The sequence below is a fragment of the Mesoplodon bidens genome (assembly GCF_964165515.1).
Source record: "Mesoplodon bidens genome assembly, chromosome: 16".
Classification (NCBI taxonomy): Eukaryota; Metazoa; Chordata; class Mammalia; order Artiodactyla; family Ziphiidae; genus Mesoplodon; species Mesoplodon bidens.
The window spans coordinates 41,434,128-41,461,287 of NC_138173.1; the positions used below are offsets into that span (position 1 = coordinate 41,434,128).

The following is a 27,160-nucleotide window of genomic DNA, read 5'->3' on the forward strand; positions in this document are numbered from 1 at the left end:
ATGTAAGAAGGCTGTCACCACAAATCGAGTCACCAATCAATAGCCACTGGCTACAATCGCCTCCTCCCCTCCCCAGCGATTTCGCGATGATTCAGATGAGCCCTCCCAGGCCTTCGCCCTCTCTCTCCCTGACATCATCCCTGTCGCTGCTGAAGCCCTTTTCCTCTCTGCCTTTCCCACCCTCTCCACCTTCTCCCTACCTGGCTCCTTCCTTGTCTCTGTCCTCTTCTGCGTCCTTGCTGTCCCCACCCTGGCTCCTTCCCCCAGCGAGCGGCTCGCTTTCCTTTCCAGGCTTGCGCTCTGCAGCCGCGGGAGCGGCCGCGCGAAGTCGGAGGAACTGGTGCTGAGGCAGCGGTTCGCGCGGGATCCGGACTCGGGGACGCAAGCCCGCGCGGAGCTGGGACAGGGGGCCGCGCTCGCCCGCCGGGCGCCCTCCTGCCCGCGATGGGCTGCTCCAGCAGCGCCCTCAACAAGGCCGGCGACGGCAGCAGGCCCCGCAGCGGTGAGCAGGGGACCCCGCCCCACCCCCGCCCGAGCCTCGGCTTCGGGTCGTTTGCTCCCCGGGTGTCCGTCAGGTGCGTCTCGTGCCCACGCGGCCCGGCAGGGGGCAGCTCCTCCCTGAGGATGCGAGTGGAACCCGGAGCGGCGCTGCTGTGCCCCAGGATGCGGCGGTTCCTGTGCGCTCCGCCGCGCACGTTGCCCCCCGCGAGAGCCCAGGCGCGGGGAGGCCCTGCTGGGGGATGTGAGCGCGGAGAGTTCGCTTTAAATCCCTAACGCCGTCAGCCACAGCGTTCTCTTAAACAGAGGCGGAATTTCCTCAATTGACGATAACTGCTGTTAATCTCTTAAACGTACAGAGATTTCAGATTACTCCATCAATTAGGTTACTGCACTTTTAAAGAGGTCAGATACATTTTCCTCTATCCTTGGCTTAAGTATTTGACGAATATGCATGTGATAAAAAAAGTGGTCTTCACTGAATCCTGTATAGAAATTCAACACGTGATCTAAGTGTCTACTGTATAACAGCCAGGTGCTTGGCTAGATGCTGAAGGTATTCAGTGTAAGTGACCCTACTCTTGGGGGTTGAGATTGGAAAAGACAGACAACAAACAAGTTATACAAATGATTGCAGGGAATGTTACTCTTGGGGAGGGACAAAAGTGTCCAAAGGATGGAAGGGGTTTTTCAATACTCTCAGAAAAGAATGAGTAACCTTGTTTTAAAAAACATTTTATCGTCAGTATAAATAACCATCCACATGAGTCACACCGTTTCACTTTTTTTTTTTTTTTTTTGCGGTACGCGGGCCTCTCACTGTTGTGGCCTCTCCCGTTGCGGAGCACAGGCTCCAGACGCGCAGGCTCAGCGGCCACGGCTCACGGGCCCAGCCGCTCCGCGGCATGTGGGATCTTCGCGGACCGGGGCACGAACCTGTGTCCCCTGCATCGGCAGGTGGACTCTCAACCACTGCGCCACCAGGGAAGCCCCCGTTTCATTTTTTATTCATGCTTTCATTGCTGTTTTAAGTTTTCGTGGATGTTGCTCTGAAAGAAATGTTAAAATGAGTGACAACCAGTTGCATAGAAAATTAAATAATACACTGCATAAATTGCTCAATGCACATCTCGAATCAATCAACAGGTGTATTTTGCTTCTGATCCTCAGTTAGACAGTACTCTCTTGTAATCGGATACTATTGTATGTTCATTAGCATTTCAACTCCATGGTCTTGGAGACCCCATAAATAATTCACTCCTGTTTCTGTAGCTCACAACTTCTTTAAATTCTGTATACAACCCTAAGCCTGTGTTTATGTGCTTTTAGATAAAAACAGTCCAAGGTTATCCCCCACATGCATTTACTTACTGTACCCCCAGTGCTTAACAATGCTTGGCACATGATTGTTGAATGAATTACTTCATTTAATCCTTATAACAATGCTTTGACTAAGTATGATGATCATCCCCATTTTACAGAGAAGAGTAAATAATTTGTCCAAGGTTGCAGGGCTCCTTGAGAGTCAGAGCTGGGCTTTGAACTCAGGTACTGTGATTGTAGAACTTGACATTTTATCTTTTCTTTTCCTCCTTAAACCAGTTTGTGACCACTAGATTTAAACCTATTTTTGTCTCAAATCACTCTGGTTCCCCATTAGGTGTGTGGTCATCCACTATGCAAACAACAAAAGAAATATAGTAAAGTATAATAGGGTATTTATTATAATTTAATAAATTTAATATTATAATAGAGTTTATTATAGAAATATTATAATACATGCACATAATATATTAATATGATATAAATATAATAAATATTATCACAAGTAAAATACTTATCCCTAAGTAAGAGTCAGTAAAATATGAAGTTTATATTTGCTTCCAAGTTTAAACTAGGAATATTTGGAGGACATTTAGCCTTAGAGATATTTTCAGCAGCTACATGGTTGTAGAGAAGTTTCCTGTGCCCTCCCATAGAGCTACAGATAATCTTCATATCATAAGAGATTCTTTTAAAATTCACAATATCAACCTTAGAACTCCATGAGTTAAAGCTCAAATACATCAACTAGCCTGTAGACTGGATTTCTGTTTGTACAGTTCCGCCTAATAATTTTCTGTAACTGGCTTAAGAACTGTTATACATAGTGCAGTATTAGCCTAGAAGCAAAAGCATCATAAAATAATGGCTTGGACTCGATCACCTTTAAGATCTCTTACAGCTCTAAAATCCTGTAACACTAAAATATGGAGGTATAATACTTATTTTCTGGGCTCCAAAGAATCAGATAGCTACTACTGGTCAGGTAGCTGTTAGGCTGAATAGGAATAGTCCATATTATTGATCGCGTGCAGATATTTGCTCTGACCCATCAGACACCGAATCCCACTGAGCTGCTTTCCACCACCTCCAAAAGATGACTCATTAGGGAAAGAGATGTGGGGGGGAGGGGACGAGGACAAAGGTAGAGACTGGCCTCTGGTGTAAATAATTATCCAGTGCTACTCAAAGTGCAGAACAGAGCCTGGTATGTGGTAGTCACACATAGATTTTTTTTTTTTTTTTTTTTTTCGGTACGCGGGCCTCACACTGTTGTGGCCTCTCCCGCTGCGGAGCTCAGGCTCCGGATGCGCAGGCTCAGCGGCCATGGCTCACGGGCCCAGCCGCTCCGCGGCATGTGGGATCTTCCCGGACCGGGGCACGAACCCCACACATAGATTTTTACTGAATGCCCTGAAATGTGTGAGGAAAGAGGCTTTTCTCTTCCAAAGGACGACTAGACAGATTGAATTTGGAATTTCTTGTGTTCATGGAAGCATGTTCTACATATTAGGACCATTTTTGTTCCTTTCAGTGCCTTGAGGAGCTGATGAATCTGAACACAGAGATTCTGTTGACTTCATAGACATTTATGGACCCAAAGGTTTCCAGGTCTTTGGCATCCGAACCTTCCTCCCTGTGCTACCAGCCCCCTGCTTCTAGGTGTGATTACTGTTCCATTCTTTCCTGATATAAATGCCATCTGTTTCTGGCAGACTTCTTCCTGAGATTTTATAGCTTAAGCACCAATGTGGACAGAGTAAACAGATGGTAATTATTGACAAATTCATTGCTAGGTTAATGTGTACATTTCCACTGACAGCTGTAATCATGTGTTTGTTCTTATCTGAACTCTCACTAGCTGCTTGGAGTCCACACTGCCTAGGTAATAGGAAGAGGGTTGAATTTCACAGTTATGTGAATTGATCTTTGTACCGTGGAAATACCTTCAGTCATCAGCAAATATTTTCACACAGTGACATTTCAGTCCTAAATAGACAAACACTTCTCCTTTGTAATTGAAGAACAAACATCATTAACATTAAAATGAGTTTTATAGGCTTTTCTGGCATACACATATTATATAAATGGGATTACTTTCATTCAAGTGCTAGAAGTCTCTGGAATGAGTCTTGTATGTCTTTGTGTCGCCTCTAGAGCTTGGCACAGAGAATGCTCAGTAAGTCTTTGTGGTGGGCTTGATTATTACATACAGCTAATTATAATGGAATATAAGAACTATGTACGTGGTTCAAAAAACTGCAAACATTTGAAAAATGCGTACAGTGAAAAGTATACCTCCCACCCTAGCCCCACCATCTGCTTAGTTCCAGTCATAGCCATGGGTAAATACTTTTATTAGGTTTTTGTTTGTTTGTTTTGTATATTGTTCCAAAGTTTCTTTATATACTGCAAATATTATTTCCCTCTCCCATCTTTATTCATAAAATATAGTGTATTATACCCATTATTCTTTACCTTGTTTTTTCAGCTAAAAATATGGAGCTCTTTCTATAATCTCTCTATAATATAGAGTACTTCTTTCTCCTTTTTTACCCTTGTTTAAGAATCCATTGTGTAATTTATTTACCCAGACCGCCAGTGAGGGACATTTGATTTGTTTCCAGTCTTTTCCATTGCAAACAAGACTGCAGTGAATTCCTTTACACATACATCATTTTGAAAGTATGCAAGCATAACTGTAAGACCATTTCCCAGAAGTGGCATTACTAGGTCAAAGGGTATGCACATTTATAATTTTGAGAGCTAACTGCCTAAATGCTTTCCATAAGGGTTGTACCAAATTACACTCTCATCAACCACATAATACATCTTTTTCTAAAATTGAAGGCTTTTGACATCAGTGCAACCTCATCACAACATGAGCATGGAGCAGAAATCAGGAGACAAGGTAGGAGCACCCAGTTGGTTTCGGATACTTTAGCTCATAATCTCATGTAATCCCCATAAGAGCCTTAAGTTTCACCAAGTACAGCTAGAAAACTGCAGCTTGGGGAGGATAAGTAACTTGCCCAAGGTCTCAGAGCTAGTAAGTGGTGGACCTGGGGCTTAAGCCCAATGTGTGTGCCTCCGAAGCTCTTGTTCTTTTCACAAACTCCAGTTCCATCTGGGTCCTGTCCTGGTTCTGCTAGAACTCGTCATGTGGCTGTCCACGAAGGAGAAATGCAATCCATATCTCTTGAGGGGGTGGTTGGGTAAATGAATGGACTGATGGAGATGGGGATTCAGGGGGATGAGAGTACTACTGAGAAAAGCAGAGGAAGAGTAGGCATCAGGACCCACGGACTAACAAAGACTGGAAGGTAACATTGGCCGAGATGGACTTGAGAAGACAGGGTTGGGTTGTGAAGAGACCCTCCTAGTCATGCAGGAAAAGATCAACACAGCAAAACAAAGCTTTATTGTGTTCTATGAAATCATTCTTCTGTAAGATTGCCACACGTCCCAGCTCACATGTACACTTTCACTCTTTCCCTTTTGTGTTAATGTTTTACAACATCAAGTTTAAAATAAAAAACTAACACTCGTGAGGGTTCCTGAAGGGCTCACCAAAACTGATGAAAAAAAAATCAAACTTGGCCAGGCTTCGAATCCCGGTGTATATAAGTGTAGGTAGTACAGGTAATGATTTTGTGTTTTTAAAGTGAAATATCAGAATATAGCTCTCCAAGTGAGTGTTAATGTCAGGGAAGTATCATGATGGCCTCAGAAGCTTCCTTACTGAACCGGAGCTGTTGCTGTTGTTCACATTCCTTAAATCCTTCCTTGGGAATTGCCATCAGGTGCTAGAATTCATTCTTTGTGTGTATTCAAGGGTGTCAGAGCTTCATCCCTTTAAGGGAGAAAATCCAAACCAAAAAATCCAATCCAAACCACAAAACCTCACATTGTTTTTAACAGCTAAAACGCCATAGGCACTACGCTTTATGAAGGTGGGTGAAATAAGCCAGGTGGTGCTAGTATACTCAGAAACAAGGGTGGTCATTGGAGCTGGAGAAAAGAAAGGGCAACCTGTGTCATGGGGTCAAGGTCAGCTGACACCGTTTTCTTCTCCGTGGAAGGGCCCAAGGGGCTGTAGGGTCCCCAGGACTACTGGACTGGGCTCTGGTGACATGGTGACTGTGTGGACATAGCCCCACATCCAAGACAGATGACCCTCTTTTCTCAGATGACACAATCAACAGTCCTTGGGCCTCTCCTCCAGCCTGGCTTTTCTAATAAGACAAAAGCCCCCAAGGCCTGATAACATGCTCTTTATTCACACCAAACACTTCTCGACTTTCAAATCTGTGTGGCTTTACTTGCTTTGAGATGAGCAGATTTATATTAGGCCCGTTTAGATAAGTGACAGGTCCAAATGAACATTAAGTAGGAGAGGCAAGATGTAAAAAGATGCAAGAAGCATCGTGACATCTCTGCCCTATCTATATATTTTCCAGGTCACCGAAAGTCACATTTCATGTATATACAATTTACTCTATGGCCATGACAGTATAATTCAAAGTGGACATCAAAATAGCACCAATTAACATCATGTAAGACAGATAAGTATAAAATGAACTTGACTTCATAGGCTAAAGATTGAAATGACTCTTGGTCAAGACGCTGCTCAACAAGCCTTCTCTACGACCTGAGCCCCCAGCCTCGGCCTGCTCCTTTGTGGCTGTTCCAGATTCCTCTCCCCCAGGTCCCCCCATGACAGGCCCCTGGGGGTCAGTGATAGACCTGCTTCCTCTTCACTAGGCCCTTGCGATCTGCTTCCTTCCCCTACAGTCATAAGGATGTACCATCAAATCAAGTATTTTTTTCCTATCAATTAATTGTCTGCTCCTTTCACCAGGACACTCATTCAGGGACAATACTTTTTCAAGCCTGTAATGTGTTTGTCTTTATACTCCATGAAAAGGCCCTTTCTGCTTTCTCCAACAAGCAGCTTTTCTTTTTTTTTTTTTTTTTTCAGTTCACGGGCCTCTCACTGTTGTGGCCTCTCCCGTCGCGGAGCACAGGCTCCAGACGCGCAGGCCCAGCGGCCATGGCTCATGGGCCCAGCCGCTCCGCGGCATGTGGGATCCTCCCAGACCGGGGCACGAACCCGTGTCCCCTGCATCAGCAGGCGGACTCTCAACCACTGCGCCACCAGGGAAGCCCCTGCAGCTTTTCTTTAAAACCTAGTCCTAAAGGGTCCCTGCAGGATGAGAACATTCCACCCTTTGCAGATTGTCCTGCTTCATCTGTCTTCTCAGCCTTGCCCAGCTAATGCTGCTCTAGTCTATTTTTGGTGACAGAAATACATTTGTCCCTGTGTTGTATGTATCAGAGCTTCCCAGCCTGTGAGCATGGGATCCAGTGTGCCAGCCTTCCTCCCAGCCTCTAGGGAGGCAGGGTCGGGATGGTCCGAGCCCTCTGGGTACAGCTTTCTCCATGTGCCCCGTGTGCTGCACAAATACCATATTCTATGTGTGCTGTGACATTAAAGAGATGGGAAGCCCTGGGCTAGGCCTTCCAACTGCTCTATCGCTTTCACGAGTAGTTTCTCTTACTGAGAGAGAACATTTGCCGTCAGCCATCCCAGTGAGGACCCCTGTTGAAATGTCCTCCCCAAACAGCCCTCCTTGTGTCTTTCTCACTGTCATTGGTAATGATAAGGAACTTTTTTCCCCTCCTTATTCTTATCCTTTTCCATTTTCCTAAGACTGATAGGAACCGCATAGTTTCCTTTGGCTAATTTCCTTTTCCTTTGTTTGCCCTGGAGTAGCCTCTACAGACTAGATGTTTTTTTGTTTTTCTTTAATTTATTTTTATTTTTGGTTACATTGGGTCTTCGTTGCTGCACTCAGCTTTCTCTAGTTGCGGTGGCCGGGGGCTACTCTTCGTTGTGGTGCGTGGGTTTCTCATTGCGGTGGCTTCTCTTGTTGCGGAGCACGGGCTCTAGGCGCGCCGGCTTCAGTACTTGTGGCACGTGGGCTCAGTAGTTGTGGCTCGCGGGCTCTAGAGCGCCGGCTCAGTAGTTGTGGCGCACGGGCTTAGTTGCTCTGCGACATGTGGGATCTTCCCAGAGCAGGGCTCGAACCCGTGCCCCCTGCATTGGCAGGCGGATTCTTAACCACTGAGCCACCAGGGAAGTCCTCTACGGACCAGATGGTTGTGAGAGGCTATAATCACCTGTACACCTTGAATTAGTGTGTGTGTGTTTGTGTGTGTGAGAGAGAGAGAGAGAAAGAGAGAGGTGGGGGGCACAAGTGAGAGTGAGAATTTCAACATACTAAGAGACAGTATAGAGTTCCAATTTAAAATGTGGGTCTGGAGTTGACTGGGTCTAAATCCTGGTTCAGGATCATTTATTAGTTGTGTGACTTTGAGCCACTCAACCTCTTTATGCCTCAGTGATGTCATCTGTAAAATAGGATTAACAGTAGTTCCTATTTCATAGAGTTGTTCTGAGGAATAAATGAGTTAATATTATAGTGTACCTGGAGTGGAACCTAAATATTGCCTACAACAGGGACTGGCAAACTGGCCTGATGGCCAAACCAGCCCACCACCTGTTTTTGTAAATAAAGTTTTATTGTAACACAGACATGCCCATTCACTTACACATCGTCTAAGGCTGCTTTCTCACTACGATGACAGATGACAGAGGTGAGTAGTTGCAATAATGACCCTATGCCTGGCAAAGCTGAAAATATTTACTATCTGTCAGTCCCTTTACAGCAAAAAATTTGCTGACCCCTGGCTTAGAATATTGTCTAGTAAGTCCTCAATAAAAATGATCAATTAATATCAATTTTAGTAAATCTCAATTTTTATTGCTTTTCCAAGATCAAGTTTTGTTTTTTCCCTCAAGATCAAGGTCTAGATCTGAATCTGTTGATTTTCTGACCTTTTTTTCTTTTTAGTAAATGTGTTAAAGGAAAGTGACAAAAATACTGTCAGTAATAGCACAAGTGGTACAAAAATATTCAAAAATCACAAAAGTGGTTATGTGAATGGCCCAAGTTTTATGAACATTTTTCTAAGGCTTCTAGAGCTTATTTTTCTAGGTTGCTTGCTCTTGTACTTTTGCTACTATAATTTTTAAAAAATAGACGATTTTAGAATTGTTTTAGATTTACAGAAAAATTATGAAGATAGTACAGAAAGTTCCCTTATAGTCCACATCCACTTTCCCCTATTATTAACATCTGACATTAGTAGGGTACATTTGTCACAAGAAATGAACCAAGATTGATACATTATTATGAACCAAAGTCCATACTTCATTTATTTTTAAATTTACTTAATTTATTAATTTGTTTACTTTTTGGCTGCATTGGGTCTTCCTTGCTGTGCATGGGCTTTCTCTAGCTGCAGTGAGCAGGCTTCTCATTACAGTGGCTTCTCTTGTTGTGGCGCACTGGCTTAGTTGCTCCGCAGCATGTGGAATCTTCCCGGACCAGGGCTCGAACCTGTGTCTCTGCATTGGCAGGCGGACTCTCAACCACTGCGCCACCAGGGAAGCCCTCCTTCACTTCCCTTCGTGTGATCTGTACTAACCATGACAGCAAAGTCATCTGAATTGCATGTGGATCCCTAACCTGAGAGAGCAGTAGCAGCGGTCAGCTGAAAGGCCTGGGTTCACAATCCTACTTGGTCTGCCTGCTGCTTTTTCTGGGGGCTCTCAGGGTACACTAACCATGCAGACTTGAGGTCCAAATGTCTGCTGTGACTCTGACTGCTCTGTTGCAAAATTTAAATATTCCATCCCAGCCACAGACTTGCTAACTGGTAATGGGAATACTCCCTTCTTGAGCACAGACACCTGCTCTTGGCCACAGGCACCTTTGTACTCTGCACCGTGATGGAGTGAGGCACAGACACAGTGGCTGAGCCGGGAGAACAGCCACCAATATGAGCATCGGTGGAGCCGCCTGCTCACAGCTCTTAGAGAGCAAGGCACAGCAAGTATTAACCTTCATTTCAGATGAGAAATTAGAAGACCTCTCTGTCCTGACCTAGCCAAGGTGGAGGCTTAGCAAACCCAGCCAGTTCTGGGACATGAGGAAGCTTGAGAAAAATCTTGCTTCCCAGTATGGAGCTCACTTAGATCAGCTCTGGCCCTTTCTTCATTGCTGAAGCAATATACTCACCTCATCTCTTGTGCTGCCGTGGCATGCTAGCAGGAGGACAGAGACCATACCCAATGTTTAAAGATGGGCAGCAATGCCTGCGGAGAACACGGGACACCCACACCCATCAGTTCTGTGTGTTTGTCGTCCACTTTAGTCTCCCCTAACTAATCCCGTCATGCCTTTCCCTGATAAACCCAGAGTGCTGCCATAGATAAGCTAACTATCTGGGGATCTTAGTAAAAATACTGATTTTGGGGGCTTCCCTGGTGGCGCAGTGGTTGGGAGTCCGCCTGCCAATGCAGGGGACACGGGTTCGTGCCCCGGTCTGGGAGGATCCCACATGCCGTGGAGCGGCTGGGCCCGTGAGCCATGGTCGCTGAGCCTGCGCGTCCGGAGCCTGTGCTCCACAACGGGAGAGGCCACAACAGAGAGAGGCTCGCGTATTGCAAAAAAAAAAAAAAATACTGATTTTGGTTCAGTGGATCTGGGCTTGGGCCTGTGAGTTAGTACTAAAACAAAAATCAAAAACCTCCCAGGTAATACTGATGGTACAGGTCCTGGAACCACAATTTGCTTTAAAGCACCTAAATCTTCAAAGTAGGATCACACTTCCTTTGGCTCACATCTGAGCTCTGCTACTCCGAACTGTGCACCCTTCCTGGATAAATGTTCTTAATCTTTCTGTGCTGTATTTCCTCAACTATATAATGGAGATAATAATGGACTTACCTTGTGGAGTTGTTGGGAAGATTGAATGAGATAATCCCTATAAAGCTCTAGGCACAGTGCCTCAATAAATGTTAGCCACTCTTGTTCCTAGTGAAGCATCATGGGCGAGGCCTGTTTAGGTTGATGAAGTGTCACAATTTATACATATCAGAGACATAATCTTCACTTTCTCTTTTTCCTTGTTCACTGACGAGTCTTTGATTTTGTAGACTGGATTTCTGCTCAAATGTTGGATTCCCATGTGCCAATAATGACCATCAATCAATGAAACTTGCCTTTTTTAGTACAAATACTGTTGATAATTTTTAAAATGTTTTATGCAATCACTGTAAAATACCTTTTTTGAAATAAGAGTTTATCTTATGGGAGTCTAGAAGAAACCAAAGAAAACGAAACTAGAAAATCATATCTGAAGGTGGTGACTATTTGTCATGTTTGATGACTGGCTCTGTAGCTCTTCCATGTCAGCCTCTCCCCTAGGCAGAAGCCCCCCATCTCCATGTGTACTTATCAAGTATTCCAGAAGTATCTTTCCAACTACATGTTCTTGTTACTCTGTAGTTAAATTTCAAAATTAGATTTACCTTCAAACTTTATTGCATTTACCTTGTGATATCAAAACTAGTTTTAGGGACTTCCCTGGTGGGGCAGTGGTTGGGAATCCGCCTGCCAATGCAGGGGGCACTGGTTCGATCCTTGGTCTGGGAAGATCCCACATGCCGCAGAGCAACTAAGCCCATGTGGCACAACTACTGAGCCTGAGCTCTAGAGCCTGCGAGTCACAACTACTGAGCTTGCACGCCACAGTTACTGAATCCTCTGCGCGCCTAGAGCCCGTGCTCCACAACAAGAGAAGCCACCACAATGAGAAGCTCGTGGACCGCAGCAAAGAGTAACCCACTACCTAGAAATGGTGGCAGCAAGGGAAAATACCAGGATGCCGTTTCTCATTGATTCTCTGGAAAACTCAGCAGACAATCCAGTGAGGTCTTTGGGATGGCTGATATGCCCTAGCCATGGATTAGGAAATATTGACCTCAAGTTTTTCCCCTTGCTGGGTAGAAACTTTTCATGTTTGATTGGGGTAATGAACTGAGTGGAAAAGCTTCCACCATAATGTGAATTTCAGGTATGTTAGTTCTGGTTCTAATCCCTTCTGTAATGTTGCCTAGTATTTAATTTCTTTGTGTGCCTATCACAATGGTGCTTGCAACAAGGGTTCTGTTAGTTCAGCTGTCACAACAAATTTGTGCAGGGATCAACTTACAACAGAATCAAGAGAGATAATGAGCACCAAAGGATTAGGCCCAGAGCAGTGTATGATTTGATAAAATGTAGGGTTCAGAAAACAGTCACATCCTTAAACAACTTCGGGTGTGGAAACAATGCATCTGTCCACAATATTTATTACATAATAATACAGATTAGGCATAAAATGTCTCCTGTTTTTGAACAAAAGATCTCACTGCTTTTCAAGTTAGAGTGCTAGAAGAAATGATGTACAACCTTCTTCCATCTCAAGGAGTTATCCTGGGATTCACAAAACCATGTGGACAGAGTGTGGAGACCCTTGGGTAAGAGGTCGTGCGTAGGTACCAAGCTGTGCTTAATAAGGGATGTAGCTATTGTTTGAATTTCCGTGCAGACAGTAAAGTCTAGGATGGCGAGGACCAGATCTTCCTTGTTAACTGCTGTGACCCTTGTGCTTAGCCCAGAGCGGGCATATAGTAGGCACTTGATCAATACTTGATGAATAAATGAAATTAAAGCCAACAAACAGAATGAAACATATTTGTTTATATAAAAGCTAACAGTGGCCTTTATTAATGACAGTCAAGTCCGGTCAAATCATAGCTGACATGAATACTACTTCACTCTCTATCAACAACCATGATTTAAAACCATTAGTAACAACAGAATTTTAAAGGTCAACAGTGACAACTTTACAGTGTTTAGGGGACTGTTTATCCAACTCTTTTTTTTTTTTTTTTTTTTTTGCGGTACACGGGCCTCTCACTGTTGTGGCCTCTCCCCTTGCGGAGCACAGGCTCCGGATGCGCAGGCTCAGCGGCCATGGCTCACGGGCCCAGCCGCTCCGCAGCATGTGGGATCTTCCCGGACGGGGGCACGAACCCGTGTCCCCTGCATCGGCGGGCGGACTCTCAACCACTGCGCCACCAGGGAAGCCCTATCTAAGCTCTTTAATGTTGCAGTTCATTCTTTCTGCTGCTAAATTAGCTCTAATTTATTGTCAGGGCTACTGCTAACTCACAGAGGACTTTTATGAAATCAGAAAAAGCCGCCCTTCCCACCCCTGATGCATGCAACCTTGCTGGTGCACACAGGCTGGAGTTCATCTCTCCCTTGCCCCTTCAGCGGGACACACCCCCTGCATTGAGAAACCTGCAGAGCCGTTTGCTGCATCCCTGTTTACTGAGTACCTTCTCATGTCACATACCATGTTGAGTAATTACACACATATCACCTCAGAATTATCAATGATCCTAACCAGCCTGAAAGGCAAAGATAATATCCCCATTTGACAGATAAGGAAACTGAGGTCCAGAGAGTTTTGTAACTTGTCTGGATTGCACAGTTAAGTAAATGATGGGATGAGGAGTCACACTGAACATCAGAACAGTCTGGAATGCCCTGCTCCAGCTGAAGAGGAAGGAGCCCAGATGGATCCCCAAATTGTACTTCCCTCAGCAGCTGGGGATAAAAACATTCCGAAGCATAAGAAAGGAAGTTTTGTGGTCACTGTAGTCTTTAGTATTGTGCTCTCTGAGAGAGGGTTTGAAACAACCATTTGTTTTCCAACCCTTTTCATGTATTGACTCTGATCTTTCTTTTTTTCTGAATAGGCTCAGAGAAAGGTACCAGTATTAGGATGAATGGAATTACCTTACCTTTCTGTGTGTCCACCACGGTCTCTTCCTTGCTAGGGCTGGCAGGTGAAGTGTAATGCTTTCCATGGCTAGCTTACTTGGCGTTCAGGGGGTGCCAGTCGCTGTGCTGGTGTTTTCCAGGTATTAACTCGTGTAATCCTCACAACAGCTCGACCGCTCCTCTTCCCACTCTACAGGTGATGAAACTGAGGCACAAAGAGGTTTAACAAGGCTCGTAAGTGGAAGAATGAGGATTCAAACCTAGTACATTGGAGGTGTCATTTTCAAGATCATAAGATCTCTGTCCTCCCTTTTAGAGCAGATTACTCTCTTCTATCACATAGGAAAAAGAACTACTGAGTGACTAGTGAGGACTTATTAACCCCAAAATACATTTATTTCAAAATTCAGAGTGCAGTTAATCAACATGAATTACAAAATGAGTGTGTCACTACACTTTTCGCACTTTCTCTAATTTTTGGTGATCATTTTAAAGATGTTTTAGCTTTTGGGGCTACCTCAGAAAAATGTTAGAGACAGTGACTTCTCTTGTAATATTTCCCAGCTTGGTTGACTATTTTCAGGTTGCAGTATAAGAATATTATATGTTGAGGACATTTCCCTACTTCACGTATGCCAGTAAGATTAGAAAAAGTATATAAGAATGAAAATTGGGCTTCCCTGGTGGCGCAGTGGTTGAGAGTCCGCCTGCCGATGCAGGGGACACGGGTTCGTGCCCCGGTCCGGGAAGATCCCACATGCCGTGGAGCGGCTGGGCCCGTGAGCCATGGCCGCTGGGCCTGCGTGTCCGGAGCCTGCGCTCCGCAACGGGAGGGGCCACAACAGTGAGAGGCCCGCGTACCGCAAAAAAAAAAAAAAAAAAAAAAAAAGAATGAAAATCCATACTGTGATCATGGGCATCAATGTTCTAGTTATGGCAAAAATGGATAGATCCTTTGGAAACTTAAGACACCATTTGTGTATAAATAAATTTTCACAAAGCTTTTGGGGAAAAAACCTTGACTTAGCCTGATAGCATAATATATTTTTTCAAAATATAAAATTGAGTGGCTATGATTTGGGTGTGTCAACACATTTTTTCCTTCAAGCTTTCTGCTCTAGAAGAATGATGACAGTAGAATGCACCCACAGCTGGCACAGCTGGATGAAAATCGTTCGTCTCATTTAACTGACAGTACTGATCACTGTAATAACTATTTTACCAGAAAATATAATTTGGCAGACATCTGTGATTAGCATAATAATACATTTCCCTGTCAATTCCCTAAGGCAGCCATCTCCTAAACATCCTTGGTGTGGTATGTAAATGAATTATCTTGTCATAATGAATTTCTTTATAGACCTGAGAAATTGCTTCTGTTAAGTTGCCGTCTGTGCTGTTAATTTGAAGGCTTCGTGCATAATGAGGCTGGAGGGGGAGGCGAAGGCTAGCCCTCCTCCCACCTCTGGACCCCAGGCCCACAGCCTGTGTCCTGTGCCTCACAAAATCCTCTCTGAACTCTGCTTCTCCAGCTTCAGGCTCTAATTCCTTTCCACTGGGGGATTCAAACACAGTCGCAGAGGAAGGGTGGGAGACTATTTGATGTGAATAAATGTATTAAAAAGAGAAACAATTGGCAGTGAAATGAAGTAATGAGAATACATAAACTAAGGACATGATGATCCATGACAGTTACTAACTCAGGGGAAAAACAAAAAAAAATGTTTACACAAGTAATAGTTTACTACATGGCTCAGTTCTTCGTAGCAGACATATTAATTATGTGTACCTATAACTGAATATCGATATAACCCAAATTACAACATGATTACAATTGTTTTTTATTTTTTAAAAAATATTTATTTATTCATGTATTTGGCTGCATCGGGTCTTAGTTGCAGCACGTGGGATCTTTGTTGTGGCATGCGGGATATTCCATTGCAGTGTGCAGGCTCCAGAGTGCACAGGCTAAGTTGCCCCATGGCATGTGGGATCTTAGTCCCCAGAGCAGGGATCGAACCCGTGTCCCCTGCATTGGAAGGCGGATTTTTAACCACTGGACCACCTGGGAAGTCTCATGGTTACTATCTTAAATCATTACTAATATGCAATTACTGAATTGAAAGGAAATGTGAACGTGTAATGGGAGAGGGTGAAGGATGATGGAGGTGAGGAAAAAAAGAGCTAAGTCTTTATTTTCCATAGTGGGAGTTAGTTGAAATGCCCAAACTAAAAAATAATGAAGTAGCAATTCACTTAGAGATATAGGGAAAAAAAGTCTCCCTCCCAGACAGCTAAATTTGACCCTAGAGAAGGGGAAAAGAGAGAGGAGACCTGAGTCTTAGTTGTATATCTTAACTTACATTAAATAAGCAGGTAACTCTTTAAACTATATACATATATAACTGGGGTCAGGGGTAACTTAGGGAAAAAAAGAACAAGATGGAAAATTATCTTCGGGGGAAAAAAAGGTAGAAGAGGAAATATATCACCTAGAGGCCCATTTTAACATGCTGGTTTATTTTCTTCCAGTATCTCCCCCTCTGTTTGCTTTTCCTGTCTTTCTCCTTTCCAATGATCAACATTGCTATAATCATACTGTATATAAAATTGATAGCTAACTTATTGAGCACATAATTGCATAGCAGACCTTGTGCTAATATACACTTTATATCCATTATTTTATTTGATTAACCCAACTGGGAGTGCTGTTTTTTTAACTTATTATATAATAATTATTTTATTATTTTAGCATATGGTCTTCATAATCATCTTTTTCATGGTACAATAATATTGCACCCAATGGATTATTGATCTTTCCCCCAAATTATTAGACTTTTAAGTTGTTTTCCAGATTTTGCTGTTATAAAGAATACTGGGATGATATACTTTCCCCCAGAGCACTTCCCTGAAGTTTATGCTTTTAGGGTAAATTTCCAGAAGTAGGATCACTGGGTCAAAGAGTATAAATATGTTGCCACGTTGCTTTCTTAAACTGTCCAGAGGGCACTTGTGCATTCATTGTTTAATGTGATATGATGCCTCTTGCAACTCTGACGTAGGTAGGAGAGACAGATTCACTGCCATCTTATAGATATGATTATTGGGAGCTAAGTTCCCAAGGTCACACATTTGGGGGAAGAGCCAGAATCAAAATGCATGTTTCCCAACTCTCTCCTGATTTCTCTTCTAACCAAGGCCCCCAGATGAAATGAAACTCAGGCTGGACTGTGCCTGCCACTTTCTCTCCCAGACATCTTAGTTGTGACCTAGTGGGGCTTCTCTGTCATGGGACCCTTTCCTTTCACTGAGAGCCATTCTGCTTTAGGGGGAAGGTAAGACCTCTCTAGCAGCCCAAGGACCACTTCTTGGGCTATAAAATCTTCTACGAAGCCTAAGGAGGAGAAAGGGTGGGGCAGAGGAAAGAGCATGAGGAAACAAAGGGAACTAAATTAGAATATGGAACTGGAGTCATGAGAAGGTGCACGAGGAACAAACAGGAAAAAACCCTGTGATTTGGGGGGACCTTCATGCTTAAGACTAGGTATTTGAGATGAAAACACAAAAGAGATTTGACTTAGGGCATGTTAGGGTCATGGTATGGCCTCTCTGTACTCAACTGTACTGTACCCAGGACTGTCTTGAACTGTTAAATCTACTTCTTGATAGCAATACGCTTTCTCAGGATAGAAACTAAACAATAATTTGTATTTTTTCTTTTCAAATGAATGATAAAAAGTAACTTCAAATATGTATTTTTCAACCACAGAAGAAAGTGAGTCCTGCTTTGTCCAACCAAAACCACGTACACTGGGAAGAGAATCTACTTTATTTGGCAAGGTACAAGAGGAAAGCCTTCCTCAACTAGAAAAGCTCAAGATTTCAGCCGTGTCTACAGCTAATGGTGTGAAATCCCTCCATGAACAGCCCCTGGCAAAGGATGCTGCAGACCCACCAGGATCCGCAGAGGAAACTCAGCCTCTTAAGGGACTGAAGGAGTCTGGGTCACCTCAGCCAGGTGGCAAAGATGATACTCCAGGAGCAGGAGAAAAGAAGAAGGACGTGGAAGCCGTGACAGAGACTCAGCCTTTTAAAGGAAACGCTGAGACCGAAGCTTTAGGAGCAGAAGCCAAGAGTCAACCTTTGAGGACAGCGGGAGAGAGGGACTCTCCTGGAGCAGTGGAAGGTACTGAGAATCCACAAGCTGCCGGAGAGATGACACCCTTAGGAACAGCTGAGAAAATTCCACCTCTGGAAGCAGCTAGAGAGCCACAATCTCAAGAAGCTATGGGGACGGATGAACAGTCCCAACTCCCAGATACAGTTCCCAAGGAGATGGAATCTCCAGAAATATTGGATGGAAGTCAGCTTGTGGAAACAGCTGAAAAGCAGCAACTTCAAGAAACACTGGGAGAGGATGAGCAGTCCCAACTTCTAGAGATGATTCCCAGAGAGAATGGGACACCAGAAGGATCAGACAGAAGTCAGCTTGTGGAAACAGCTGTCAAGGATGATTCGCTCCATAAAACTCCTGAAGGTCCAGGAAACATGGAGCAGATCCAACCTGAAAGGATAGTTGGAAACATGGAGCATCCAGCAGGAATTCTAGAGACAGGGGCAAATGTGGAAACGGTCAGGAACATTCATGCTAACGAAGAGGACCAACACGTTGAAGGTAAAAGTCATGCTGTCACAGATGCAGGTGGTTTAGGTGTGCTCCATAAAAGATCACCTCTGGGGGACAGGATTGGCTGACACAGTCCCTCTAGTCTCTGTTTCAGTGGTTGAAGTTCATTTGACCCAAACCAAAAAGGATTCTGTACTTGAAAAACAGGCATTTGACTTTCTGGCACAAATTTTCTAAAGCATAGTCTGTGTCCAGATTTGTAACCTAGAGCTTCATTGTTGAATAAAATGGAATATTGAAGGAATGTTAAATTTCTGAATTTTTCCAAGTTCACTCTTCATCACGCCCCATGTATGGCATGAGGATACAAATTAAAGATGGTCAGTGGAGGAACTGACTTTTTAATGAAAGAACACACAAATAATGCCTCTTAGAGTGTCATTTTCATCTTTGCACCCTTACCCTTGGAAAATTACTGTCAGCCTGCTCCTGTCCTCCTAGAGTCTTTTTATCTTTATCAGAAGACTAGAGAAATGTACTACGTCTTAGCAAATGGTGTTTTTTTAAAATGTATTTTACCAGTATAAAGCAAATGGTATCTATACTGTTCTTTATTGGAGTTATAATAAAAAAAATTCTTCTAGGGCAGGATTTACATTTTGGTAAATTTTGGCTTCACCCTACAGTATAATTAAGTGAAACATTCACCTGTTTTTTAATTCTCTCACTGGTTAATGCAGCAGTTTTTGAGTGTCTAATCATTTGCTAGCTGCAGGAATAAGGGATAGTCCCTGTTCTCAAGGGGCTCACAATCTAGCGGAGAGAAGGCAGAATTTAAACAAAATACTACAGTCTACTGAGGTAAGTGCTTTAGTGAAGGTATATAAAAGTGCTCTGGGAATAACAAGGGAGAAGCAAGTAAAGGTATATATTTGTTAGATCAGGGTTGGCAAACTCAAGTCTTTAGGGCCTAGGATAATGACAGTGGTTGAAGTGAGGGGCACATGTAATGCTGTGGGAAGCCCCGGGCACCTTGGTGAACAGGAGCACAATCCTATCAAAAGAGGCAGCTGCTTCTGGGCTCCACTCAAAGCACGGGGACCCGTGTTGCCCAAAGTGACTTCTTAGGGAAAAATTTGTATGTGCAATGGCCAGGCTTTTAAATGTTTAAGCTCTTTAAAAGTTCAATGATTGTTTTCTTTAAACACCAGAATGACCAAACAAGACGCTTTCTGGGCACCCATAGAACACATTTTGAATTAAATATAAATGGAACTTTCTATTTGTAATATGTTCTTCTGGCCTTCTTGGGTAATTCTGCATCCTGATTTTATATAAGAAAATGCCAAGACTCGGAAATGGTAAGTGACGTGGGCCAGTCCGAGGATCTGAGAGACCCAGGGCAATTGCCTTTCTTGATACCACCAGAGAAACTTACTCTCTAGACCTAAAGAGCAAGAGCTGCCCCCCTTGGAAACCAGCTGCGGAGCACTTTGTTGCTAATGCTAAACAAGTATCTCTTAATATCACCTTTGGTTATTTTTCCAGGTGAAACAGGAGAAAAGGTTGAAACAGAGATGGAGAATGAGAAAGTAAGTGAAGGGGCTGAAACAAAAGAAGAAGAAACAGGAGAAGCTGTGGATCTTTCAGCAGCCCCGTAGATAGGTATGGTGATGGAAGAAGGGTGAACGGACACAGCGTATCATAACAGAGAAGACAGAAAGCGGCAGTGAAGTTTGTGGTTACAGATCTTTCAACATCGACATGTTTTATACAAGGAGTGTGGTTATCATGTTCTTGATTACATTGTTCCATAAAACTGCTAAGCTGTGAACAGTTTTTCTAGCTACTTACAATTCAAAGCTACAAAAAAAAAAAAAAAAAAAAAAAAAGAAAGAAAAAGAAAACTACAATAGCCAGAGCCAATACCAACTAGGGTATATGTTCGTTGAAGAGTGTGAGGGTGTTTTCTTCACTGTGGCAATGGGTCCATTCAGTGTAGAAAATGAGACCGTAAAAGAAAGTATAAACCTTTAAGTATAGGTGGCTGGAGAAAGGAGTTAGCAGATTTTAGGGAGCTCATGATAATAAAGTCATACAGTTGGAATTAGGATAGAGTAAGAATGATGAACAATAACCGGTCAAACTATACCAGTATTTCTTTCCTATCACAGAATTTAGAGCTGGTGGGAACCTGGGAAAGTATGTCATCTAATTACCTTCTCACCTTAAGTCTATCTACTACCATACATCCTTATTGATCATGGTGTATTAAATATGGTAACAAAATTCTTCTTAAAGGAATGCAGACTCTGGTGCTGTTATAAGATTAGGCATTTTCACAATGAAAGGTTATACATGTTTTATGTGCCATTTTGAATTGTCTAGTGATTTTATACTTATGTGAGGTGTTTCAATTGGTGTTATCCTTTTGACTGACATCAAAGGTATTTTAAATTAACTAACTTTTAAATATATTTCAGAGGCAACAAACAGCAAGAATTAAAACCTAGATTTGTTGCCTATGTGGAATCTATTCCTTGGGCCCTATTTTATTTTTTTTAAGATTACTTACTCTGATTTAATATTAGGCTTTAGATGTGGAAAAGAGCTGAAAAATCAAGATTTAAAAACCATTTATAATATTCTATTTGTGTTAAAATGATACACCACAGAAAGTCACTTTTCAAGTATTCCTCCAAAGTTGCCAAGGGATTTTGGTAAATGATGATACATGAATAATAATAATGATAGCAACCTTGTCCACCAATGAGTGCCTTGTGTTTATGAATATCAGGATAGAATTATATTCTGGAAACATTTTATATCTTTATGTTATTTGTAAATATGTAGTTTAAAGATAACTGCTCAGATGAATTAACTAGACTATTTTACTTTAGCTTCTATATCAAACTGACTATTAAGATGACGTAATTAATTTTAAGAATATAAGATAGAGGGAAGAATTATCACCCTTACTCTGATTTTAATGTTAGTTTATGTTTCTGACTTTAAAGAGGTGAGGTAGCTAACAAGAGGAGTTACTTGAGTAGATGACTTCATCCTTCCTGCAAAGTAAAGAAGCTGGGTTGTGATTTTATTGAGAACAGGGATTGTTTTATGTGTCTTTGAATTCATGCATTTAGCTCTTTTAATGGGACATGATAGGTGCTTGATAAGTATTTGTCGAAACAATAAATTAATAATAAATACCAAGTGTTCCCATTTACACTTAATTCATTAAAAAAGAATATAGAATTCTTTATACATTGAATTTGAAATATGAATTTGTGTGGCACTAATGTTTTCATTCCAAAGCTGCTCAAGCTTAGTAAGACTATATATTTAGTGTAGTTCCAAAAATAGTAATAATTTGGGGTCAGAAAGTTACATAACTCAGAACTGCTATAACATCTTTCAAGCTACATTTTGTAATCCAAAGGTGTTTTTCCTGACCCAAAGGTATTTTTATATAGATATCTAGTAAATAGAAAATGTCAGAGCTTAGTGTAAAATATGATCACCTTAAAAAGTGATTGTACTTTGTATCAAGTACTGAAATAGTAGGATTCATTTACTTAATAGGCATAAAGGTCCATTCTCCATTGTGTGGATTTTTAAAAAAATCTCTAACATATGTTAAAGAGATCTCTATTCAGAGCTCATTCTTGAAAGAAGTCTTTCTCAAAAGCATTATTATATAGTTATAATGTAAAAGTTTTCAAATTACTTATTAATACCATTATTTTCCATAATAACTAAAATCATTTATTCTCAGAAAAATTTGGAAATTTGTATAAATTTCTGATACTTTCTATACTTTTGTCTTTGGCCTTTAATGTGTTTACTAAGACATTTTTAGAAATTATTCTTTTAGATAATATTAATAACTTTGTAATTCAAAACCTATAAAGAAAATTGAAATGTTCCATGATATTTGAATATTCTAAAATTAAAACGTTTCATCTAAATAATCTGCTAATTTATTTTTTTAAACAAAATTAAAGTAATAAGTGCCTGTAGTAAAACTCAAATAATAAAGAAAGGTATGAAATGGGAAGTAAAGTTGTTCCTCCCATATCCTTTAGTCCCTCTATGAAAAGATGATAAAGCTTCTTGTGTTTACTTCCATAAGAAGGTAATGTAGGGACTTCCCTGGTGGTCCAGTGGTTAAGACTCCACACTCCCAATGCAGGGGGCCTGGGTTCGATCCCTGGTCAGGGAAGTAGATCCCACATGCATGCTGCAACTAAGAGTCCACCTGCCACAACTAAGAGCCTGTATGCCTCAGCTAAAAGAGCCCGCACGCTGCAACTAAGACCCAGAACAGCCAAATAAATAAATAAATAAAATTTTAAAAAGGCTATGTGGATATGCTAAAACAGAAGTGTATGCTTATACATCCACATTTTAAAACACAAATGAAGGGCTTCCCTGGTGGCATAGTTGTTAAGAATCTGCCTGCCCATGCAGGGGACACGGGTTCGAGCCCTGGTCTAGGAAGATCCCACATGCCGCGGAGCAGCTAAGCCCATGCACCACAACTACTGAAGCCCACGTGCCACAACTGCTGAAGCCCGCATGCCTAGAGCCCATGCTCCGCAACAAGAGAAGCCACCACAATGAGAAGCCTGCACACTGCAATGACGAGTAACCCCTGCTGGCCACAACTAGAGAACTCCCGCTCAGCAACAAGACCCAACGCAGCCATAAATTAATTAATTAATTAAGAAAAAAAACCACGAATCACTATTTTGTCCTTACATTGTGAAAAAGTGCGTGTAAAACCACGAATCCATCCTTCCCACTGCTAGAATTTTTTTCTTTTGCCTAAAACTGGTATATAGACTTGGCATATCAAAGTGCATTCTAAGTCCCCAGACTCTGAGAGGAGTTTATCAATTTTGCTTCCAGATTCAAAATGCACAAGTTGGATAAGGCTTGAGCTATTTATAATGAATTAATAGAAAAACTACCATCAGGGCTGGATTTTCCACTGGATTTTCTAATTCCAGTGGCCATACAACCACTTTGTAACCCAGTTTTGTGATCTATTAAGATGATTCAGAATTCTCTGTATCTAGCTGGGAAGGAAATGGTGAACAAACGATTCACCAGCTGGTATCCCCATTAGGGAGTGAATGTTGGCATTTACTGACAGAGGGTGCCAGCTGCGAATCTAGGAAATTCCCAATCCAGACTCCAAAACTCTTGGCCAGATGTGCTCTGTACCATCTCCTGATACCAAGCAGGGCCCTGTGGGGCTCCTGGGCACAAAGCCTTTCTGTGTCCCCCATTTCTTTGATTACAGGAAACAGCCTTCATTCAGCCTCCATGACCTTCCCTGAGTTCCAATAGGCAGATTCAAGCAGTTGTTAATCAGGGGAGGGAGAGGATGCAAGACCAGGGAGAAACAAACAGTCAAGAGCAGCCTTGGGGCAAGGCTCTGTTTCCCCATCAACGGATGCACACAACAATATCTTTGAGCTATTTTGCAGATACTGAAACCCCCTCCAGGTGGGAGAAGTTAATGATTAACGAAGGTATGCTGCCCACAAGTATGTAGACCCCAGACCAGTTGGACCTGAATGGCCATGAGCTGATCACGCCGTCTTTGAACAATTACTATAAAACTTCTCACTATCTTCTCCAAGTGAGGACACACAGTATGTTGAGGCAGGAGCCTGCTGTGTCCCCTTTGCCTGGCAAAGTAATAAAGCTATCCTTTTCTACTTCACCCAAAACTCTGCCTCCAAGATTTGATTTGGCACCGGTGAACAGAGAAGCTGAGCTTTCTGCATCACTCCTGGGGGACCCACATGATAGGAGTGTGTGGCCAACATGTGACCTCATTGCTTTTTCCATTTAAACTTTGTAGTAAGAGTCCTAGCATAGCTAATAGCCTTTGAGCAGTCAAAACACCCAGGTCATTATTTAAAAAAAATTTTTTTTGGCCATGCGGCATGGCTTGTGGGATCTTAGTTCCCTGACTAGGGATCAAACCCCGGCCCTCAGCAGTGAAAGCACAGAGGTCTAACCACTGGACCACCAGAGAATTCCCCATCATCATTCTTAACAAATACTTTATTCCACACTTGGCCTTGAGTTAAAAATGGCTTTTAAAGGAAAATGTTTCTTTTCCACATTGAAGTGGAAAATTAAAGTGTTGGGTGGTCATAGTCAAATAATCTGTGCTCTTTTGGTAAATACAATAGCTTCTTATAGCATCTAACATTACAAGCATCTCATTTTTATAAAGCTAATCTGGTGACCCAATTCTGAATTGTTTCACAAAAGTCCGCAATGTGAACATCATAAAGCCATTCATATAGCCCGGTGCATCTGTTGGGTGAAAGGAGAATGATCCTCTAATAGCAAGGCATGGCTGTGTCTGAAAAGTTGAAAGCATTTGCTCACAAGGTATCATTTAATCTAAAACTTTGTCAGCTCCTCTTGTCCCCAGAGCTTATAAAGTTAACGAGTGAGATTGGTTGCAATCTCAAGGTTTTAATTGCAGAATCAGTGTAATCTCAGAGAACTGTTGACAGGTGTGGAATTTCTCTTTTCAGTTCTTGTTACTTTCAGCAAAAGTTAAGGAATTTCGTGTCAGTGTTAACCCATATGGAGTCAAACTGGAAACCTTCAGCTTTACTTCAGAAATACCACCCAGCAAATGTACTGGGCAATAGCTGAGATATTGCAAGCTAACAACCATATCGTTACTTCTGAGCCTAATGAAAGAAGTCTCCAGACATCAGCCAGGCTTTAATAACTTTTGAAGGTCGAAGAGGGGCCAGTCTGTATTATGTTAATCTAAATTACCCTTTCTTTTTAATAATGTGCAACTGACGTGAATAAACATAGAACTCTATCCACTACTGGGACAGAGATCTGCAAGCCTCACCAGTTTCCAGAAAAAGAGTTCTGAGAAACCAGTTAGGGACAATAATTTTGGTTTGAAATCTGCCTCATTTTTTTTTCCTTGTAAAATATAAGTAGTTCTCAAATTTTTCTTAACAAAATAAAAGTAACTGTAGCAAAACATAATTCATGCTATCATATAAATTTATGAAAAAAGTAATGCATATTATACTGAATCAATTTATGTGACCCTGATTCCAAATACTTAAAAAATATATATTCAGGGCTTCCCTGGTGGCACAGTGGTTGGGAGTCTGCCTGCCGATCCAGGGGACACGGGTTCGTGTCCCGGTCCGGGAGGATCCCACATGCCGCGGAGCGGTTGGGCCCATGAGCCATGGCCACTGAGCCTGCGCGTCTGGAGCCTGTGCTCTGCAACGGGAGAGGCCACAAAAGTGAGAGGCCTGCGTACTGCAAAAAAAAAAAAAAAATATATATATATATATATATATATATATATATATTCAGTGATAAAGAGAAGAGACTCTCCACAGCAGCTGTACTGTTGCAGAGGGCTTTGGGCTAGGAGGGAGTTTCAGCCCCAGCACCTCACTAGGAAGACACAAGGCCCAAAGGTGAACTCATAGCAGTCCACTGTGAAAACAAATGAAAAGTTTATTTCAGCTAGTGGTTATTTAGTGGATCAGTATGGATTTGCTTCAAGTTTTCTGGATATCAGAGCTTTGTTAAAAAGTGTTTTTTTTTTTTTTTGGTAAAAACACTGCTTCTAAGTACTTGTATATGACACAGTGATTATTTAGGTAATAATTGTAAGGAAGAACTCCTTTACTATTAAAATAATAATTTTTTCTTAGTAAAAATGAATACATGTTCATGGTAGAAACTTCAGAAAATATAAACTTTAAAAAGAGGAAATCTAACATTACACATAATACAATCAGTCAAAAATCATGTTGATGCATCTGAGGGATTATTATTTTTTTAGTGTTGCAATAGCAAGTTAGCCAAAACACAACTATTAATAGAACTTTATGTCTGTTGAACCGCTGAGCATAGCACTTCTGGATTTTCCTCACTGGAATCTATTGGAGATAGCAGGTTACAGAGAATGTTCCAATAATCCTTGCTATATTAGTAAATATTGATTAGTGTTACAGAGAGAGCAACTATGCCCAAGTATATTAGCACTTAGCTGACCACAATTTATGATAACTAATTTTTTGATATCTTAGGAAAAAACACTGAAACTAAAAATTTTATTTGAAGTTATTGTTAATGCTTTCTAATTGTTGACCAAATGTTAGTGAAAAGATTGTAAGCTCTTTAGAGAGCAGGAAGAGTGCCCTACAGGGCCTACTACAAATTTTGCACTCTAAATGCTTGTTGATGACACGTGCTCTTTATTCTTAAATAATCATGATAATTTCCTCAGAACTGAATATAATTGGCTATAGGGAAAATATGGCCAAAATTTTTATAAAATTATTTTGTACTGCTGGTTCAATATTTACAATTTTGATTGAATGTTATTAGAAATAAAGTGTTTGAAAGCTTTTCTCTGTATTTATGTGAATTTTTGTTATAGAAACATATTACTTTTGACTCATTGTGTCCTTCAGAAAGAAAAGCGTTTTTTAAATTACCCACTCCCTCAAAGGTAAGGAGTATGACAACAGCAGGGAAATATGGGTGACTCTTTAGACATTTTATGATCACTTAGTATCTGATTTCCTGACTACAGTGACTGGTTTAGGAATGCGTCCCTATCCTGGGCTGGACCAATCAGAGGCTTCTCTGAGACTCTCCTGCCAGAGATATCAGGAAATGATGTCTTTCTGCTGGGTTAGTACCTTGGTGGTCTCTCTCTACCTTGGTGGCCCTGCAGCATCTTCCTCTAAGAGACAGATGGAGCCGGGAGGTTTCTGGAACACACATGCTTAAAGCCAGCTGTACTCTGGATTTCTCTGTTACATGAGCCTATGAACTCCTCTTTTTTTCCACTTATACTAGTTGAGTTGGGTTTCTGTCACATCCAAATAAAAGTCTTAATATTAAAAGTAGAAAGAAGTGTCATAAATGAGCT

At 41.8% G+C, this 27,160-nt stretch overlaps 1 protein-coding gene across 1 annotated transcript; it reads left to right on the forward strand.

Annotated features, from left to right (window-relative positions):
* The first annotated feature begins 117 nt into the window (after positions 1–117).
* On the forward strand, positions 118–22,023 carry ERICH5 (glutamate rich 5). The gene is made up of 3 exons (XM_081214272.1): positions 118–502; positions 17,338–18,243; positions 19,744–22,023. The coding sequence occupies exons 1-3, from the start codon at positions 445–447 to the stop codon at positions 19,854–19,856; spliced, it is 1,077 nt and encodes a 358-aa protein (XP_081070398.1). The 5' UTR covers positions 118–444; the 3' UTR covers positions 19,857–22,023.
* The last annotated feature ends 5,137 nt before the right edge of the window (positions 22,024–27,160 follow it).

Coding starts and splice junctions, on each gene's coding strand:
- ERICH5 (XM_081214272.1), top strand. CDS start 445: ATGGGCTGCTCCAGCAGCGCCCTCAACAAGGCCGGCGACGGCAGCAGG. Junction 503..17,337: donor CGGCAGCAGGCCCCGCAGCG/GTGAGCAGGGGA, acceptor TTTCAACCACAG/AAGAAAGTGAGTCCTGCTTT. Junction 18,244..19,743: donor AGAGGACCAACACGTTGAAG/GTAAAAGTCATG, acceptor TTATTTTTCCAG/GTGAAACAGGAGAAAAGGTT.